This window comes from Coffea eugenioides, chromosome 2, assembly GCF_003713205.1.
Source record: "Coffea eugenioides isolate CCC68of chromosome 2, Ceug_1.0, whole genome shotgun sequence".
Lineage (NCBI taxonomy): Eukaryota > Viridiplantae > Streptophyta > Magnoliopsida > Gentianales > Rubiaceae > Coffea > Coffea eugenioides.
Window position 1 is genome coordinate 73,199,766 of NC_040036.1, and position 21,239 is coordinate 73,221,004.

At 33.8% G+C, this 21,239-nt stretch overlaps 1 protein-coding gene across 2 annotated transcripts; it reads left to right on the plus strand.

Moving 5' to 3' along the window:
- The first annotated feature begins 2,525 nt into the window (after positions 1-2,525).
- On the plus strand, positions 2,526-9,188 carry LOC113760464 (homeobox-DDT domain protein RLT1). 2 transcript variants are annotated; one of them, XM_027303045.1, is made up of 8 exons: positions 2,526-2,946; positions 3,909-4,004; positions 4,104-4,751; positions 6,526-6,623; positions 7,520-7,990; positions 8,074-8,148; positions 8,251-8,345; positions 8,817-9,188. In XM_027303045.1, the coding sequence occupies exons 1-8, from the start codon at positions 2,940-2,942 to the stop codon at positions 8,887-8,889; spliced, it is 1,563 nt and encodes a 520-aa protein (XP_027158846.1). In that variant the 5' UTR covers positions 2,526-2,939; the 3' UTR covers positions 8,890-9,188. The 2 variants fall into 2 exon arrangements, with proteins under 2 accessions (XP_027158846.1, XP_027158847.1); XM_027303046.1 differs by having other exon boundaries at positions 6,544-6,623.
- The last annotated feature ends 12,051 nt before the right edge of the window (positions 9,189-21,239 follow it).

The following is a 21,239-nucleotide window of genomic DNA, read 5'->3' on the forward strand; positions in this document are numbered from 1 at the left end:
TAATGTGAAACATATATACTAAAAATTGTGCTACTTATTTCAAATTTTTATTGATTTTGAATTCTTTTAATTTTTTTCCTTTATCTTATATTCTCTTCACATGCTTGTTTCTGGGTGGAAAACCTTTTTTTAGAAAAAAATTTATTAAATCTTAGATGAATGTGTAAAATATAAAATTGAATTGGTATAAATCATTTTTTTAAAAAAATTAAATGATAAATGGGGCGGGACGGGTACCCGCTGACCCGACCCTATCTCAGCGGGTACCCTATAATCGGATACCCGCTGATATGCGAGGCGGGTAAGGGTCAGAAAATGACTGACCCGCAAGATACGGGTCGGGTTAGCTAAATGGTGAATGGGACGGGTACCCAACCCGTACCCACCCCTAAATTACCACCATTTGCACCCACCATTAGTTTTAAATATTTACTTATAATGCTCAATAAGCTTAATTACCAATTTTTTTTTCCATTTGTACTCTATATTGCAAAATTACATACTATTTAATAATTGAACAATAAGAATATAAAAATTTGAACTAAGTACTATAAAAATTAACATAAAAAAATAATCCAAAATTTGAATCCCTAACATTTTTTCCTGTGTAAATTTAAATTTTTATTTTGAAAAAGGTAGGGAAAAAAGCTAAAACTTGTCATAAATTGGTAATGCTAAAAAATGAGCAAGTTAACAAACTAAGAGAAAATAAAATGATGAGATAAAACCAATAAATAATAATAATAATGAAACAAAAGTAGTTAATATAATGACAAAATGAAAATTTTGAAAAAAAAAAAAGGGTGAGGAAAGAGAGGAGGTTTGGGGAAAAATAATTCTAAATGGGTTAATTGAATTTGATGGTTATCCAATAATACTTATTTAATAATATTGGGTATTATTGGGTAATTTATTTATACACATATACAAAAACTTAAGATACTCATACGGGTATGGGTAAATTTAGTTAAATAAGTTTGTTTGACACCTATAATGTCAAGTTGTTTTGTGGACTGTAACTGATACAAGCAATCGTATGCTTCCACATGTGGTAAATTGAAAGGAATTCCACCTAATTAATCCTACCTGAATTGTAAGACTGGACTTTGGAATTGGACTGCAAAGTGGAGGGAATATCCAAAGATTTAATTGAAAAGAGAAACTTTTGATTTTAGCCGTTAGATACCGCAAGTTGTGAAAAAGGGGGGGGGGGGGGGGGAAGTAAAACAAGAAAAGCATGAAGAATATTTAACCATAGGGAGCATACCAAGAATTTGTCCTCGAAATAATAATAATGTATAAAGCGAGAAAATTACTATTAACCCCAAGTCGAGGTCATTTGAATAAACACCCATTGAACCAAAAGTTTCATACTTAATGAAAGAGCTATTAATCAAGATATGTTAGATAAATAAGATTAGAGCAAAGGGTTATCGTGGTTCGGTTTGGAATTAAGAACTAATTAGAATCTACTGACCAAGAATCGATGAACTAGAATAAAAACCACAAAACAGAACTAAAATCGGAACCGAGAAAGTTAGTAATCATAGATAAAGATTTGTAGTTTCGATTCTTAGGAAATAGAATCAGAACTAAAACCGCACGATTCGGTTTTGGTTAGAACTATTATTTACAAATAAGAAATGATAGGGTTACTTGGGACATTGAGAAGAAGTATTTGAGATTTTTTTTTCATAATTCATTTTAATTTCAATGAGAAAATCATATGCCTTTTCTTTTATTTAAAATTTTCAATAAAATTCAATAATGTGATGGTTTTTTTTTTATTATAAAATTTACATCACATTTTCATGATGGATAATATATAAATCAAAATCTTAATTCTCTTCTATATTTATTTGTCTTCAGTTTTATCTTTATTCAAATTCATTGTTGTATTAATTTAGCATCAATTTTAGAATGGTATGCAACTAAGGTCCTGTTTAATAATTCAATTCAGCACTTAAATTTAATGGATTCAGATCTTAACACATTCAAACCGTTTGATAATAAAAAATTGAACATCTGAATTAATTAGGTAGTACTGAATTTTATAGACAAAATTTGTTTCCAAAATTAAGTAATAAGTTATTCACTCATCATTGAATGTGATATACGCTCAAATGTATTATATTTAATACTTAATAATTTAGCATCAATTTTTTTTAATAACCAAAATCAATGATCACAGAACTATAATCGGATAGTTTTAGAACCGTGGAAGGGATAAAAACACCCTCGCGTCAAGTAGTAATTATTTTGCTAGGGCCCAATCCTATGAGTTAATGCGTTACCGCTTACCATTCAATGCCTTGCTTGCTTCACCACAGTAGTATTACCAAACATGTGCAAATTGTAACAATGAACCAAGCAATAGAGATCTTTTATAAACAAAAAAAAAAAAAAAACCAATAGAGAAAGCTAAAATTGCAAGCGAAGTATTTAGATAACAACATAAAATTGGTACTAGTAATCTGGTCACGTCAGTTGAAGGCATCCATCCCATCCCTTCCCCAGGAAAAATACAAAAGCTCATTGGATTGGGTCTATTCGAGTTTTCTGATTCTTTGCCCCTTTTTTTTAATACCCCTTCAGCATCCAGCCATCGATTAATTTTATTTACGTCTCCCCCCAAAGACAAAAAAGAATACTAGTACGTAAATCATCATCAATACATTAAAGTGTTAAAAACCTCATGCAACAGCAGTTTGAGATTCTCAAAATCTCGTAAATTCAAGCCCAGAAATGAGAAAATAAACAAAAAAGTTTGAGTTTTTCTTGCTTTTCTATCTGGCCCTTGCATTCTCCGTCTGCGAAACTCTTGTTTTGCTTGCAATGACGAGTCAGTAGCAGAGAGGGAAAACGGGATAAAAGAAAGGGCGGAAGGAATTGAGGAAGCCCTTTTTAGCAAGACCCCTTTTGAATTTTGGTTAATAAACATGGGAGGTATGGTTTATTGATTTTGACTTGTAGTTTTTTTGGCTGTTTGTTCGTGGATTTTTGTGTTGTTTTTGGTGTTTTGGCAATTGGGTTTTGCTTGTTTTTGATTGATTCAATTTGAACTTCTGTTAATTTTGGATTTTTGGCTTTTCTTTTGTGTTCTTTATGATGGAGGAAAGTCATGTGCATGACGCCTAATTGTGTGCTCATATACATTGCAATGACATTTTATTTCTCGCTAATTCTGGTAAAGATTTCTGGGTTTTTAAGTTTTAATAGTGCTGTCTGTGATCATCTGAAATGTTTTCAGATTTGTTTTTCGGCTTTCTCTTAGCTTCATGCTTTAGATCTTGTAATTTTACAGGTGCAGAATATATAGATGCAATTCTGCTCGTTTAGTGATTCTTCATATGTTACCATTATGAGAATTTTGGGCAATTTTGGTCAAGTTTGTTAAGTTTGGATTGAACTTGGTCTGGACAAATGGAGAAAATTTTGCTAGAGCCATGTCAAATTTGCATATGTAAAAATAAAATGGAATCTTCTTTCGGTGCAAAATTTTTCCTTTCACAAATCCTTCATGCTTTAGGAGTTTCATTCGTGTGATTTGTACGTTCTAGCTTATCATATCAGAGTTTGTAAGAGAAGATGGATACTTTGTTTCTAGCCTTGGTTGTACAAGGTTTTGCTTCTGCTGATATTGTAGCTATATCAGTTTTCTCCTGTATAGGCTTGTTGCAAGCTCATTTTGGGATTTTAGTGGTCTACAGCTGCCTAATAAGTAGCCAAAGGGGCCTCAAATTATGGCAGTGGTTTCATGTTTTTGGGTTCTCATAGTAGTCTGGATGTCATGGAAATGCTGACTCCTGAAGAACATTTGAGCTCTTTAACCATTGTCATCAAAGCTGATGATATTTTGAATTTTCTGATGGTTTGCTTCTTCTTTTGATGTTCTGGAACCTGTAAAGAGCACTCTGAAGATGATAAAGTTCTTCCAGAAATGAACAAGAAGAGAATAGTCAAAACACGTGCTCAGGTGGAAGCTTTAGAGAAATTGTATGATGGTATAATAACTTTTTTGGACTTTTCATTTTATGGTATTTGTTTTTGTCTTATTATCTTCACTTGCATGTGTAACGAGAGCGAACTGTTACTTTTTCCAGAGCACAAATATCCTACAGAGGCATTGAAAGAAGAATTTGCTAAGTCAGTAGGATTGACGGAAAAGCAGGTTTCTGGGTGGTTTTGCCACAGAAGGTTGAAAGATAAGAGATTAGCAAATCCTGAAGCATATGCAAATGGAAGACAAGATCGTTCAAGCGGTATCTTACAAGATCGTGGGAGTGGACTTAGGCAGGACTCTTGTGGCAGCACTAAACAAGGGGATGATAGGAATTACGATCCAAGAGAAGTTGAAAGTAGAAGATTAGTTGGCCAAGAGTATTCTGCTGCAGATCTCACTTATGAGCTTGGTAGTCATTATACGGGGAATCATGGTTCAGCTGATGATACATCATCTGGAAGTAGCTCTTCTTTAAGGAATATGTCCTTTCCTCAAGATAGGGATCGTTTTGCTTTGGCAAATTCAAGATACCAAGCACAGAGTTTGCCGATGGAGATAAAGGAGGTAAAACCAAGAACTGGCCCATCAGGATATTTAAAAGTGAAGGGTCAGGTTGAGAATGCTGCTATTACTGCAGTTAAGAGGCAGCTGGGGAGACATTACCGGGCTGATGGTCCACCACTTGGTGTTGAATTTGATCCACTGCCCCCTGGAGCATTTGAGTCTTCAATTCAGGAGCCACCCAATGGTGAGTTAGATGAACATCATTTTTTTTGTTTGCTTCAAAAGTGTTAACCTATTTTTTTTGAACAATTGGGAAAGTTTGTATGGTCTTATTTGGTGAACAGTTCAGGCTGTACATGCTTTAGGTGTTGTTATCAAAATGCCATTAATCAAATTTAAATATTAATTTTCGCTTATGCATCCAACTCAAAGCTAAGGCTTACAGCTTGCGTGGTTTTGCATTTTTACCATTTCATAGTAAAGATAGCGATGAACTAGGATCTGTGAACATGGATTGATTGGTGAATCATGGACTTCTTTTTGGCATGACGTGTCATGAACTTTCTTCTCCTTTTGTGGAGAGAATTGATGCTGTCCTTTTGTGTATTTGGGTGAAAGTGAAGTCATGTGAAAGCCAATGGAAACAAGAAATAATTCTGTTCTAGACCTCTGGATTCATTGTCATCTAGTATGGAAAAAGTATTGTACTTCAAGTCCAACATTTATATTCTGCTTCCCTTTTTGTCGTCTTGTTATAATGTTATTCCCTCAAAAGAATAATAACGACAAAAAGTTGCTTTGCTTCTCCATAGGTTTTACCTGAATAAACATAGCACCTTTGCATGTTCATATGTTTTTCTTAAGTTTAGATAAACTATTCTGTCAATCCCCACATTTTTTTATAGATATCATTTTTAAGCTAAATCATACTAGGACATCAACTTGTTTTGATGCAAAGGAAGTTTTTTGTGTCAGGTTTAGAACTAATTCACTGGCAGCTAAATTAAATATTGAGGTGGCATGTATGTTTGTTGACTCATTTTTCACATGTTTTAAAAATATTTAGAGCATTTAGAGCATTTGATATATTTGAACACATTGAGTTACGATTTATGATTGCTTGAACTAACTTAAGTTCTGGGACTACCAAATGCCACTAGGAGATATGGATGAGCTCCTGTTGAATGTGCCACTTACGATGTTTATATATCTTTGCTTGGTAGGCCAACTTTTTCTTATTTAACTATATAGAACACAACCTTTCACACCTATCTCTTAGTGCTAGATAAGTACTGAATTTTCACTCTTATTCAATTCTGGATATTAATTGTCTAATAAGCTCTTGTATAAGAATTTTTCTTTGAGATCTTTTTTTACACTCAGGATTTAGCATATTGTCAGTTTTCAGACAATGGATTTGATACGATGAAACTGTCCAATTATTTTTCTCTTGAAGTGTGCTGATAAGGCATTGTCAGACCATTCTTCTATTTCTTCTAAATTTTTAATGCTCTCCTGTTCCATCTTGAGTAAATGCACACATCTTTTTGTTAAATGAAGAAACGGCTTGTTCTGTGGCCTAAATTTACATGTGCATCTTTTGTGCTTGTCACATGATTGGTTTTGCTTTTTTTACAGTGAAATTATTGGTGGCAATCTGCAGTCAGAGCCTCAACAAACAAGAAGTGTTAGCCTTGAACTGGCAACACCTGTTTTCAACTAAATGTTAGCTAGAGCTTTTCATAAATGGTTTGCAAAGTTTTTCACATACAGTAAATTGTTAGTGTTAATAGGTCAAATCAGTTTAATACTTGAAACAACACACTTGAATATGTGAATCAAATTCTGGATTCCTTTCTGTTGGTTTAGTGAAGTTACTTTGACATCAATTTCTTTCTGTTTTGGTCTATAAATACATCCGAATTCTGATGCTCTGTTGCTATTGAGTGGATAGTATACTTTTTTGGCAAGTAGATCTCAGTTGCTTGAGCTACTCTTTTTGAATATCTGATTTACAGATTCTACCAAAATGACAGAATCTTATTATGCTGAAGAAGCTGTTCTACCCCGCTCACCAGAAAATTCCATGGTTCACAAGAATTCTAATTTGGGCAGCGTAAGTGGGACTACGAAGATTTCTTGTTTCTTAATCTTTTATGAAGATTTCTTGTTTCTTAATCTTTCTTTACATCAAAAGTTTTACTCCCTTTTGTTGTTTTTTTTTTTGGGGTGGCCGGGGTTGGGGGTGGGAGGGATTAATAAACTTGCACAATTTCACCAATCTGAATAATTGACAAATTAGGCAGCTGCTGTGTTTAAGGATTGCTCATGTCCTTGTGGCAATGATCACCTGAGTTTACAGCGGTATTTGAACACCTTTCAGGTGCTTCATAATGCATTCACACAAATTTGATTTTTCATCAGTCAAATGCATTGATGTGAAGAAAGAGTGTCACTTTATTTAGGTTGCAATGGAAACTTCTGCATTGGCTAATTAGATTTCATATTTATTGCATTTATCCTGAATTATTTATTTGTTAGTGAAATTTCATATGATGGATTACCTTGCCAGGCTGTATGCCGTGAAGGCTGGCTTTTAAGACACTGAATTTCCAGAACAGTCTGTAGTTTGCTCTCAAGAGCAATGTAAATAAAGCCAAACCAGCTTGCTTCTTAACTTAGTTTTACTGATTGTCCATTGAGAAGATGTGAACGATTGACAATTTGTTCTATTAGTCTTTCTGTTTGTCTTGAGTCTGCTTGAATTCTTTGTAAGTTCTTATTATGCCTTTTTCACCAATGACAAACTGACAAACAAGGCTCCTTTGATCACGGGAATGTGTGTTTACCTACCTACTACTCTATGCTTGTGTTGCAGTTTGTGTTTTGCAAAATGTACAATTTTCGTACTCTAAATTCCTTCTTAAATGTTTGTCAATCTCCAGTTTACAGTTATCCAATCACATATTACCCATGACTGAGACTCAGTGATATCTTTGAATACCCTTACAGGGCTCCCAGTACAACCCAAAGGCAAGCTCTCATGACTCAGACATGGAGAGAACAAGATTTAAAATGGCACATGGACCTGATCGTTCTGAAAACTGTTTTCCCCCAAAATCCAAGCAGAAATCTCCTTTGCACAATCATGGTGACTTTTATGCCGGAAGAAGTTCATCTATGGATATCCATGAGGGTTCTGCAAGGAAAACACGTGTTTATGATAGCCAGGATCCTGATCGAAAGGCTAAGTATGGTGATGGAGGGATGAGTTTGGATTCTTTTTCTGGACATCGTCATTCACGTCTCCACAATCCAAGAGTTGATAGCGATCATGCAGATCCTTGGTTGCAGAACTATAATGATATGAACTCCAATGTGGCCCCAGCAGAGCACTTTGTCTCTAAGTCATCAAACTTGGCCTCTAAGGGTGTTGAATATGATGATTTTACGCATAAAGGCCTCTCTAAAAGAATGGCAAAGGTTTAGTTAATACCCCTTCATGCTGCATATATCATTGATATTTCCTCCCTTGTGACTCCTTTTACTTTGACAATGATGTCTAGGAAGCCAAAAGCTCTGGAGAAAGGTTAACACTAAATGGTAATTTTGATCCAGTTCAACCTAAGAATGGGCTGACAGTAAGTTGCCTGATCCATGCTTTTCCCTACGCAGGTCCTCTCTTTCTTTCTTTTTTTTTTTTTTGACATGTGGATTATTTATGATATTTGCTCGATATCTAGTCTGCCAAAAGAGTTGGGAATGAACTTCCTCAAGAGCATTACAGCAAGAAAACGTCGTGGAGTGAAGTGCCACCATGGACAAATCAGGCTCCAAGGTTTGAACAATTACTGGAACTTGAATGGAAGTTATCTCTTTGGATTCTTTTGTGTGCATTGCTCTCTCTTCTTGTGACTTCTGGAATTTGTTCAAGGTTTATATAGCTATTTCCGGAACTTAGTCTGTAATTTATTAGCCTGTCTTTTGATGAATATCTGGGTACTCCACTGATTGGAGGCATATGGGTATACACATAAGAGTGTTGACAGAAAAAAATGAATGTTTAGTATGTTATGTAGCAGGCACATAGTGTCTGTCTCTGTTTCTCCCTCTCCCTTATGGGGATCAACTACTGTAACCAGGACTTGACATGTGCAGTTCTTCTTCTTTTCTGAATTTCCAAAGTTTCACCGCTAAATGTGGCTTTTGTGATACTTTATTTATGACCAAATGTGCTTTCTTGTCTAGTATATTGGTAGCTTCACCTTTATGCAAAGCTTTATCTTGCTTACATCTATGCATTCTCTAGGTCCGCTGCAGAAATGCCAACTAGTTTTAGTGAAGATGACGAGACTGCAGACACTAGTTCTTCTGTGGATTGAAATTTAGAAGACGGTTAGAGAAAAGTTGTGAAGCATCTAATGCTCATGCGGTGGAAACAAAGCTGCTTCTGTGCTCTGCAACTGTTTTAAGGTTCACAAGAGCTAGAACCCGCATTAGGAAAGCCAGAAGCAATGTAGGACCTCTGTGAATAGAATGTGAAAAACTTTTTTCATCTTAAATTGTGACCATTCCTTTGCTAATTTTGCCTCTTAGTTGTTTGTTGTACATATTGTTCCTGTAGCATTTGTTTAGGAAGAACTTTTGGCAATATAATAGCAATTTTGGTGCTTGATGTGAACCTTATTTGCTTAATTCTTGATGATTTTTAGATCTCCTGCTGTTTCAGAGGTTGATATTGTGTAAGTTAACTTAGTCACTTGATCTATCTGGGAAAACAGAATTTAATATGCGAAGATGTAATTTGGAGTGCTAAATTGAAACAAGCATTATTCTGTCATGGGGCTTACCATTGCAATCCCTGATACTGACAGACCAAGTGATATGGCTACATTAGCATATGTGAATTTTAGCATTCAACGTTCTGAATTGAGATTTGAGATCCTAAAAAGTGAAAATACACCTGTTAGTAAAACATTGAAAACCATTTCCCAAATTGTATCTTCCAAAATTATACAATGCTATCGGTTTGACCCCTCACGCAGATTTGATAAGGATGTTGTGACACATTTTTATGCTCAAGGGAACAAATTGAGAAAAGGGTGCCCTTTAAAGAAGATCAAGTTAGACAAGTTTGGAATAAGTAAATTGAAGCAAGCTTATCAAAACATAAAATAAATAAATGAAAAGCTAAAATGAAGTTGTTGCTAGTACTTTATTTCGAGATGTTTGGGAATAAAAATCAAGAGACTAGTATTCTGATATTGCTGTGAAGACAAATAGAAAGGATCAGAAGAAATGAAACCCAAAGAAAAAAGGAAAAGAACTATTGAATGGGCTTGTCAAAGTCTGCAAAATCTCTTTCTACAGCCAGTGATTGTCAGTTTTGATGCCTACTACGTAAAACCAATTTCTCTGCAAGTAGAGGTGTCAAAATGGGTGGTTTGGATTGAATAAAATGGATAATGAGTATAAGTGAGTCAATCCATTTATACTCATTTAATTAGATGGGTATAAATGGGTAAGTCAAAAAATGAGAAATGATCTGTCCTAACGCTGTTTCTGAGCAGGTGTGTGTATCATTATTGATTGCCAACCGACACTATATTACAGAGAGAGTTGGGCTGTTCATCTTTGCCTTTTTTTTTTTTTGAAAAAATATAATAGTTCTTTTGGTGCATTATTAGTTTGTAACAATATTAGATGGACACCAAACTAGGGGTGTGCAAAGTCGAAAATTTTCAATTTATTTACCGATTTCGAATTGAATTCGGAAATTCGAAATGGAATTCGGTAATTCCGATTTCGAATTGGTCAAAATAGGATCGAATTTGAAAATATAAATTTTGAAATCGGTAATTCCGATTTCGAATTGAAATTCGAAATCGAAATTTAAAATAGGAAATTTAATTTCAATTTCGATTTATAATATATATTTATATATAATATAATATTTTTTAATAATATTATATATGTAATGTATAATTTATATTATACAACATAATAAGTTAATAACAATAATACATTAATACTGATACATCTAACATTAACAATTAACAAAAATTACAAAACAACCTCCAAAAGACAAAAAAGCAAAAGTGCAAATTGATTCTCAAGTCTCTGCCGAGTGCCGCCTCTTCCTCACTCAAGTCTCACCTTCGGACCGGACCTTCCTTCCTCCGCCTCCACCGCTGCCAGTCCTCAGTCAAGAGTCGAGACTTGAGGTACGCCTTCATCATCAGCTTTGTTATAATGCTTGTTAGGGACTTGGGCACTGTTGCTTATGATGGTCTATCTTACTTCTGTTCTGCAAATTATGATTGTATCTGGTTTTCCTCTTTCGTCGAGTTGCTGTTTCATGTGAGTTAGATCTATCACATCTTATTTGTGATAGAAATTGTATGCATGGTTGGTGGTTCAAGTCTTTCAGTGATCTCTTTTGAAAAATTGTGCGGCAGGCTCGAACTTTCATTTTAAAAAAAAAAAACCAAGTTAGTTTTTGAGTAAATGAGAGCGAATGGCCGTAGCTCCCATTGGTAACTTGAAGCAATTGTGGACTGCTGGTAGTGAAAACTTGGAGGATCTGGGAAGTACGAAGTGGAACTTATCTTAGCAAAAGAAAGCCTATTCTGCCTTTGGAGGACCTGGGAGTCCATTTGTATTATTTGATATTTGTTGCTTTGTATTTCGACTTTAGACTAGAATTGGACTGGATTTGGACTGGAATTCACTAATAAGTATTTGTTGCTTTGTATTCTCGTATGAAGCAGACTTGTGAGAAGTCATTAAAACAAGAAAAAAAAAAAGGGAAAACAGGTTCTTCAATTCGGTGAATTCGGAAATCACCGAATTCCGAATTCAATTCGGAATCGAATTCGAAATCGGAATTGTCTATTTCGAATTCGAATTCGGTCGGGAAAATTCATGTCAAAATTTCAAAAAATGGCCAATTTAGTACTTCCGATTTACCGAGCCCTAATCCAGTGTTTAATGGCCAATTTAGTACTTCCAATTTACCGAGCCCTAATCCAGTGTTTAAGGTGTGTGATCATCTCTTACAATAGTAGCATGCTTTGTGTTTGATGATTTGCCTCTAAAGGTAGCTTTACCACTACACTGGTTTAGTTTTCTGAAAATTTACGTGTCCCATTGTTATGGAGTATTAGATGATTTGAGAGATGTTCTTTATCTTACTGTTTGGTCCTAAACAAAAATGATTTTACTTTTCCCTTTGTGTTTGTATGCTGAATGATCCTTTAATGTCTTGCAATGGCTCGAACTGTCTTTAAATTTCATTGGAAATAATACTTTGATAGATCTAGAAACATTAATTTCGTCGATTGTTTTTGACTTTTACTGCATTGTCATGTTAGTGACTATCATAGTTAGGACCAAAGACCAGTTAAAGAGTATTTCCCCAGCTTCTACTGTCTTGGTTCTAATTTTCCACATGTTATGGGGCTCAACAAGTAGAATCTGCACTCAAATCACGATTTGTTTGATATAATTTGGTTTCTGCTTAAATTTTGGTTTTAGGAATTGGTCATGCACTGATTAATTTCTGGCACAGATAAGCACTTCTAAGTTCCATACCTTGGTTCATTGAAAGGGGATTGTTCAATGGACGGATCTTGGGGGGACAGAGACTTTTAACATACCTCCGTCTTCAATTATTTTGCAGCTTCCTTGTTATATTAGTTTCTCTGGTTTTGCACATGGACATGGACATTGCTTTAATTACCCTACTGCTATAATAGTTTGCACATGAACATGGTTTCTCAACATGATGACAATTAAGATCTTCCTTGTTCTATTAATTTTAAAAATGAGAGTTATAGGGAATTTTTCAATATTTTTTACACAACAAATTGCGCATTGGCACCGCCAGAAAATATCTAGTACTACTACTCATAAATATAATTGGATTGTGTGTGTGTCTAACTCAGTTACTTTATGCCCAAGTACTTGAATAAATTCGCTTGGCAAAGTTAGTAAATCTATTGCATTTCTTAGGCCTTGTTACCTCGAATTGTAATGTCTGCTTTTTGATTCAATTCACATTAATTAGGCCGTCATACCAAACTACAATTGTAAAGTGTATAACCATCTTAAAAGGTTGAAATTTTGGAAAATGTTAAAAAGGAGAGCTTGAATTGTACTCAAATCAACCCACTTAATATTAGACAGCAACGGATATTTTGTCTTCTTCTCTATTATACTATTTGTCTCATTTTTTTATATTTTTTTATATTTTTTTCATAAATACCGTATTTTAATTCTCTTTTGTTTCCCTAAAATGCAACAAGTATTGACTCAGTAATACATAAAAAGTTTTTTGAGACTGTTGTATTTATTTTTTACCCAATTAATAGTTATTAGATTTTAAGAAAACAAAAGAGAATTAAAATATGATATTTATGAAAAAAATAGTAATATAATAAAAAAGTGAAACAGAAAGTGACACAAAGAATGAGATAGAAGATCCATTGTGGTATTCAATCCTAACGATATTTACACTAGGGCTCACAATGGGAAGTAAGAAAATCTGTTTAACAAAATTCAATCAAATAATTGAAATCTAGATAGCTAACTTTATGATAAATTATTATTTTTCAATCTCTAGTTGATAGGTTTATGAATATGATGGTAAACTATATTATTTTTGTCACAAAATTCAAACTTTTTTTAGATATTATAGAATGTTCATTTTTTTCAGTATTGGATATAGTCATCTATGAAATACAATCTGCATAAATTTAACTTAATTGCCTTAAATTAATTTGTAGGACACAACATGTTATATTACTTTTGTTTTATTTGTTTATGGTAATTTATTTGCATATTTATGTGAGATTTTGACTTTTTTGTCTTATCAAAATACTCCAATCATAATATGTGATTAATGCTAACTTATAGACATTTATTCTAAAATTTTGCATTCGTTAACAATGTAATTAACAACATAAAATATAAGTTGAATAAAGCCAAACAATTCTAATTTTGTTTTTTCATATGAAATTAAAAAAAATTTCTTTCACAATTTTTCAAACGTAGAAAAAATAAAAATATATCTTAAACGTTTGTTTGCTCTAGAAAGAGGAAAAATTGTTTCAAACATAAACAAAATAGTTTATTATTTAAAAACTACAATCAATAATTAATTTAGGGACCAAATATCCTAGGGTTTGGTGATTTAGCTAAAAAAAATCTCTTTTTTAAATTATTTTTTAATTTGTGTCAGCCAACCTACAAAAAAAAAAAATTATGGCCGACGTGGACTTTTAGCAGCACGCGTACCCTTTCCTTTTACCCTTCTTCACAGTGGAATCTAGCACTAATTGTAAATCGCTCTGGCAGCTTACATGAGCTTCTTCTCCTTGTGACTTGTCTGGCGACCAAAGATACCGCTAATTTTCTTGGCCACCAGAATCCTCGGTTTCAATACCGTCACTAGAGAACCCAGGTCTTTTTTTTTTAAATTAAAAATTATACTAAAAAAAAAAAACTCTGTCTTCTTGTTTTGTATGTACGTACGCTTCAATGGGTTAGGTGCTATTTTTCATATTTTTAATTTGTGTTTTAGAAATTGACTTCTTTGCTGCTTGTTGTTTTGGGTTTGCTCTGATTATGCAATTTCAATTTTCTGCAGTCTTGTGTTTGATTAACAATTAATTTCTTTTTTTAGTTTATATTTTTAAGCTTGTGGAGTTGAACTTTTGCTTGACGGCCAGCCTTGGTATGGAGACATGTGAGCTGAATACTTGTCTATTTTTGGTGGATTTACGGTCTGAAATTAGTAGCTTGTATACCCTATCATTGTGCTCTTGATTTGGATGGTTTGGCCATGAAATTTTGTATTGAATTTGGAAAGGAAAAAATAGGACAAAACAGGGGTTATGCTGTCCAAAATTTGGGACAGCTTACTACCTTGATTTTGGGCTGAATTAAGAAAAATAATGAAGTCATAAATGGCTGAAAAATAGCTAAATACAAAGAGTATGTTGTCCAAATTTTCACTCGAGTGTTAGGCATATGTACTCGCGATTTGAGCGATGATTTGAGGTCAAGTTGGACTCGGATCGCCTATGGTATTCGAGTTTTCTTTAGTCAAGATACATAAGCTAAAATTTTGTCGGAACTCGTACCCTTGAAAAGTGAAAGTAATGACCCTTTCAAAATATGATTTTTCCGGTCTTTGATACCAAGTACAACTTCTAAAGTCGAAACCACTTCTTGATCATAACTAAACAAGCGAGCATGAATTTTTCGGAATTTGATAAGTATCTTGAATACTACTTAAACGAGTTGCATTTACTTGATTTTCTTGAAGCGAAACTCCTATGTTTCGAACTTTAGAGAGTTTTACATTCGTAAATGATATTTTATCGCAGATTTGGACTCCAACCAAGGAGTTGGATTTGAACGTAATTTTTTAGAGGCACTAGACCTTTGGTGAGTGCTTCCAAATACTTGATTGAACTGGATACTTGACCAATGTGATCGAATGATATGTGATTGATATGATCGGGTAAGGGTGTACTTTATCGCACTTACCCTAATGTGATATGTACTCGTTTATTGTTGCAATTGACTTGATATACTTGTGCGTGACTTGTAAGTACTGAGCAGCAGTATGTACCACACTCGATCCGAGTGGGAGTTACCTCTCATTCCCGTCTCCATACTTTTATCTTGATTCAGTCGATTGGAGATGTTATATCATCGAATTCTTGGGAACCCAAACCCCATTAGCTAGTTACTCAAGTCGAGCCGACAAAGGTTTGGTCGATTAAATAACGAACCATGGGTATCTAGTGTTGTCAAGTGGAGTGTATCTCCTCGACTAATCGACATGCTCGAGTATTACCACCAGTATTTATCTTGGAGTTTGAGGCCGGTAAGGGATTTGGTTGGTGGACGGAGATTGGAGTTAAGTGGTGCTCTACTAGATTGGTTACTTATTTGAAAGTTGACGGAGTGTCAACTACTACTTGATCAAGTTCTGGTGATGCAATGGGAATTTGGCTCCTGAGAGCCATCCATATCCTTATACTTTGGAATGATTAGTACTCATCGTGTTATTGTTTCGTTTTAAAAGAAAAACTTTACACTCGCTCATTTTGAGATTTGCTATTTGAAGTGTTATTTTATGAACTTTTCATACTCATTATTTTGCTACGTGATACCTGCACTTTTAAATAATGGTCAACTTGCTATTTGGAACCTCACTGGGCTTTTAACTCATTTCATGCAATTTGTTTTCCTTACAGGGGGTACGAGCGAGGCGTGAGACATGTACAAATTAGCGTAGTCTAGTTGTTTTGAATTTTGAAATTGTATTCGCGCTAGCACCCGACAAGGATTATTTGTACTTGAATTGTAAACACTTGAAAGTATCTTGGAGTGTAGAAGCTTTGTATCTGGATTTGAGCATCAATGTATATATTAAGTTGAAGTGGATGTGTTATTTATTTTCTATGGATGTACGTTATTTTTCTTGAACTATGAGTGAGTGAGTCTTGACCAGGCGACCCGCCAAACCCTGGGGTACGCCCTAGGGGGAGGTGGGGCCGTCACATGGATGATCCAAATTTTCATCTTATTTAGTAATCTTGGAAGGATTAGAACTAGTGTTTGTTTTCCTCCCATTATTAGTGCTAAATGAAGTGTCACACAAACAAAGATTGTTGTGGTGGGGCAAATAAAGCCCGTAATATATGGACTCTGCTTCTCCATAGGAGAGACACTCAAGGTGAATTTGCTTGCTACCTACCTATTTTTGTGATCTGATGGGTCTTCTCTATGTAGGGATGTTGAGTGTGTGAAACATGTTACGATTAAAATTTTTTTAAAATAGTCATTATCAAAATATAGGGATTGCCCCTGGGAAAAAAGCATTTATACACCTATTTTTGGTGAGGCTTCAAGTGGAGGATCTTTTACTGTTGTTAATCTATAGTTGATGCACGAAGCTTAAATGCTATATATATCTTCCAACTATTTTAGTCTTGGAATTTATGCACTTTGTGCTTCTCGCTGGAGAAAATTTATGCAATTTTGTCCCCCTGGCTTTACTTTTCAATCTCTCTCATTTTTTTAATGCCAATCAATTATACAGAAAAATGTTCTCGTATTTGGGAATAATATGTTCCTACACCTTCACATTTGAGTTGGCTCCTTGACTTTCTTGTGGCCAAGCATGCAAACAGTGAATGATGCAATTCGTTCAAGTAGGGCAGTAAAAAATGCGAGAACATGGTGACATGCACAATCAGAGTTAGTCATTTTGCATTTGATAAGAGATCCATCCTCCCCCCTTAAGTAATAAAAGGGATGCAAAGATGATGGACTCATGCAAGTGCACGTCTTACTTAAAATGTTAAACTGTTGTAGTTTGTGTACAGAATAAAGTACGCAACTTGATTGGAAGGAAAAGGTTTGTTAAATTAAGATATGAATTGATTAAGTTTGTTTGGTAACTTTTATACATTAAACCACATTTATCGCTTAATTGTTGTTGATAAACTTCGAATACCCTATATGATTGTTAGTTTGGCTACCGCATTTAGTTTTCTTTTGCTTCCTTTTGCAGAATGAAGATGGTAATGACATGCAAAGAGATTGCAATAACAGTCATGGCAAAACACTTGTTCAAGTGATTGCTGACAAATAGAAAGTTTCATAATTAGCGAGTTGGTATGGGACAAGCGTGCGTGTGGCAGTACATGGGAATTGGGAAAGCTCTCTTAAGGTATTATACATTGATAGGAAAATTCAGATAATTTTGCCCTTTATTTTGGTCATCTAATGTATATGGCTTAGGGGTTAACCTATTACATAGGTTGGATGTAATGATTGGCATGAGCTCATTCATGAGGAAAAATGTGAGCAATGCCAACAAAGTTCTGTGTATCTTTGATCTTTAGGGGTACATAATTTTGTGAAGCAAAGTGTGTATGCGGCATATTTTGATTCCTCAAATGCTACAAAGATACATTTTCAGACTTGGATTAGTGGAGAAGATATTTGATTCTTGTCATGAAATGGCTCTCTCTGTAGTTATGTAAACCATTCAGAATTAGGCATTACATGTCATACATACATGTGAAGCTAGGTCAAAAGTATTGAAAGATGAGTAAGAGCTCAATTTTGTCTAAAAGGAGAAGCTAGGTAGGGGCGGGGTCAATAAAATTTTGGTAAAATCTTGATCTGGCCAAAGGACTTTTGCTTAAAATTTTAAAATTTTTTCAGGGCTAAAAGAAAGATTTCGGAATTTGGCTCCATTATTGGCTCCGCCACGGCGTGATGGAGGAACTTGCCCCAACTTCACCACCTTTTCTTTTGTTTTCGGAAGATTAATGTTTCTTTTGTGATTGTGCACTTGTTTAAGCTTAAATCAAAGTAACAGCCGAGGACATGTCTGGTTTACAAACAAGTCTGGTTTTTCATTGTTATTGTATTGGTAAATTTAGGGGTGGGCACGAATCGAATACTCGTATTGTGTATCATTTGGTTGACTCGTCTTATACCTCGCGTATTAGTCATTTTCTGTCTTTAGATCCTTATATATTAGCAGGTATTCGGTTATCAGATACCTACTAATAGAGGGTTGGATCACCGGCTATTCGTTTCGTCCCACTCATCATTTATTTTTTTAAAATGATTTATATTAGTTTAATTTTGTATTTTACATATTTGTCTAAAACTCAATAAAATTGTTTTCTCAAATAGTCTTTAGCCCAGAAATAAACATGCAAAGATAATACAAGAAAAAGGAAAAAGTCAAAAGAATTCAAAATCAATGGAAATTTGAAATAAGTAGTACCTTTTTTTAAATACATGTTTCACATCAATTAAAAATTTTTTTTTTTTAAATATAAGATCATAACCTCTACAAATGAATCTTGTAAACAAATTATAATCTCTCATATTTGTAGTATAATTTGTTCAATAAAATTATTTACTTAGTTCTAAAAATATTTATTGTGTTTGGATAGAGTATTATTTGAAATATTATTTGGAATAATTACTGTAACACTTTTTATGTTGCGATGTATGTGAGATAAAAATATAAAAAAAATGAATTAGAAAATATATTTGTGATCCAAGTGAAATATTATATGAAATAATTCATCGATCCAAAAGCTTTTACATGCTTTCATAAGAGCATCAGATGCCAATACTAAGTTCCTGTGCCACGAGGAACTTGGATCAATAATCAGATACTGTTTTTGCGAGCTATCTAGGAGAAGCTTTCATGGTTTATGTGGGATTTGAAACAAGTAACTAAGGCTTATTGGCCTTTCAAGATCTTTCTAGAGCAGGTTGCGTGAGAAAAATCATACCGTTGTGCTCGTGGGGGAAATTTTTGGCCCGATTATTATGAAATTTTCAATTTGTTCCTCCAAAGTAGTTTAAAATTTAATTTAGTCCTTCAAATTGAAATTGTCTATTTTTGTCCTCTAAAATAAGAAAGCTATCACGATTTGGTCCTAAATACTTATTTTAGTTGAAGCCAATAATTTTTAACTAACTATAAAATGATATGCTGAGGAAATTTTGGTCTAACAATTAAGGTTGAAATCTCAGGAATTAAATATCCTATGTTCAAATTTCAATGTCCCCTCTTCAGTTCTTGAATCCCACCCTTCCCCTATTCAAAACTATAGAATGATCTAATTGCAAAATTACTTATTTCTTAAGTCCCACTTTCCCCTATTAAAAAAACTATGGAATGATCTAATTGCAAAATTAGGAAAATCAATAGGAATATTTCTGTCCTTCTACTAAAAGTTCCTTGCCTTTTAAGATTGAGTGTGAAAAATCATAGCGTTTGCTAAGCAAAAAATTAGGAAATTCACAATTTGGTTCTCCAAAGTTGTTTAAATTATCAATTTGGTACTCCATATTAAAATATCTATTTGATTCCTTGCCTTTTAAGATTGTGTGTGAAAAATTGGGAAAATCGTCCAAAACGTCCCTCACATTTTGTAAAATAACTTTTTTTGTCCCTCACTTTTAAAAGTGTAATTTTATGTCCCTTACATATTCACATCAGTCAAATTTAGTTCCTAACTAGGTTTTCGAATATTTTTTGGCCGGAATCCATCATGTGCAAGGCACGTGATCATTTGGTGATGTTTCCTTTCTATTTAATCTCACATTAATAGACTTCAAACCAAATTTCTCTGTAAGTGGAGTCACTTCTTACTTTTTGAATTCAAAACGCATAAAAAGATGCATAACAATTTTTAAAAAATCAAAATTCTAAAAAAAAAAAAAAGAATGAAGCATTGTGACTTAACTATACTAAAAATCTCTTCTCAGATTTATATAGATATAGATATCCGAACAAATGCACTTAACGATAAAGTAAAAAAGTGAGACCCAACACATTGTTTAAAACACAAACATCAAATACTATTGCATCCCTTCACCAAGCTGGATACTTATGTCAATGTCCTCCTCTTCGTCGTCATCCACTGTTTGGTTAGAAAGATTACCATTGTTTAGCCACATATAATTTATATTCGTATTCGCTCTTAGCTCCTTCAGATGATAATAGTTAGACCTGTCAATCGGGTTATATGGGCCAGACTTTCATAAGTTCAGGGTCAGCTCATTTAATTTGTAACATTTTCAAGTTTCGGACCATGAGTTTCGGGTTAATAAATGTGAAAATCATACTCAACTCACAAAATCTTCGAGTTTGGTCCAAACTCACTTATTACTTCTTAATTTTCTTAATATAATTACTACAACTATTAAGTTGTAAAACTAATTTAACATTTACAAGACTACAACATTAAAACTAAACATGAATAAGTAATAGTTCTTAAAAAGTATATAAACCAATAATTTTTCAATGATATTTATATCTAATTCGTTCAAAGTACATGGAAAATAGTAATAAAATATGCAGTTATAAGCCAATACATCTTCAAAGGTTAGAACTTCTTTTATAACCTTGTGATTTGAATCCAAATATGCTTGATGATTTGTATTTTTAGACCAAAAAGAAATAAATCAATATTATGCTTCACAAAAATTTACTCAACTAATAAGAAAAGTTAGAAATTCATTTATGCATTACTAATATTGACTCTTAAGAAAACTAGTAGAGGAGTCTTCAAATATATTTTTGTGTTTTGTAATTTCTATATATTTAGTATTTAGTAATAATATATTTGGATATATATATATATAGGTAATTAAAGGGCTAGACTTATATTGGATTTGAGCCTAATAAAGTCCAAACTTGGCTCATATTTAATTCGGGTTAATTTTTAGGTACAATCTCAAACCGTCTCACTAAAAGATTGGACTCATCGGACTTTTTATCGAGCCAAAAGAGTCAAGATTGGGTTAGCCCAACCCCATTAACAGTCCTAATAATAGCCTTTGCCGGTCATCTTCTCTCAATTGGGCCCCAAAAACATGGACAAAGATGTTTGTGTTGAGTTGTACTTCCAACCAGCGTTTTTAAATTTGGACTGGACTTGCCGATCTGATCGATTGAACCGAGAACCGCTAGAACCAGAAAGATCCCAATTTTCTTCTTGTTTCCTTTCTGATGCCGATGGTACTTCATCCTTGCTTCTTCATATTGGCTACTTCTTCCCCCCTTTTTTTTTCTATCTTTTGATCTTTGACCAGCTCTAAGAGAAACGAAGTAACAACCCAGATCAAGAGAAAAAAATTCGTTCCCTAAAATTTCTAACTTGATTTCCTA

Coding starts and splice junctions, on each gene's coding strand:
- LOC113760464 (XM_027303045.1), top strand. Junction 8,149..8,250: donor AACCTAAGAATGGGCTGACA/GTAAGTTGCCTG, acceptor CTCGATATCTAG/TCTGCCAAAAGAGTTGGGAA. Junction 8,346..8,816: donor TGGACAAATCAGGCTCCAAG/GTTTGAACAATT, acceptor TGCATTCTCTAG/GTCCGCTGCAGAAATGCCAA.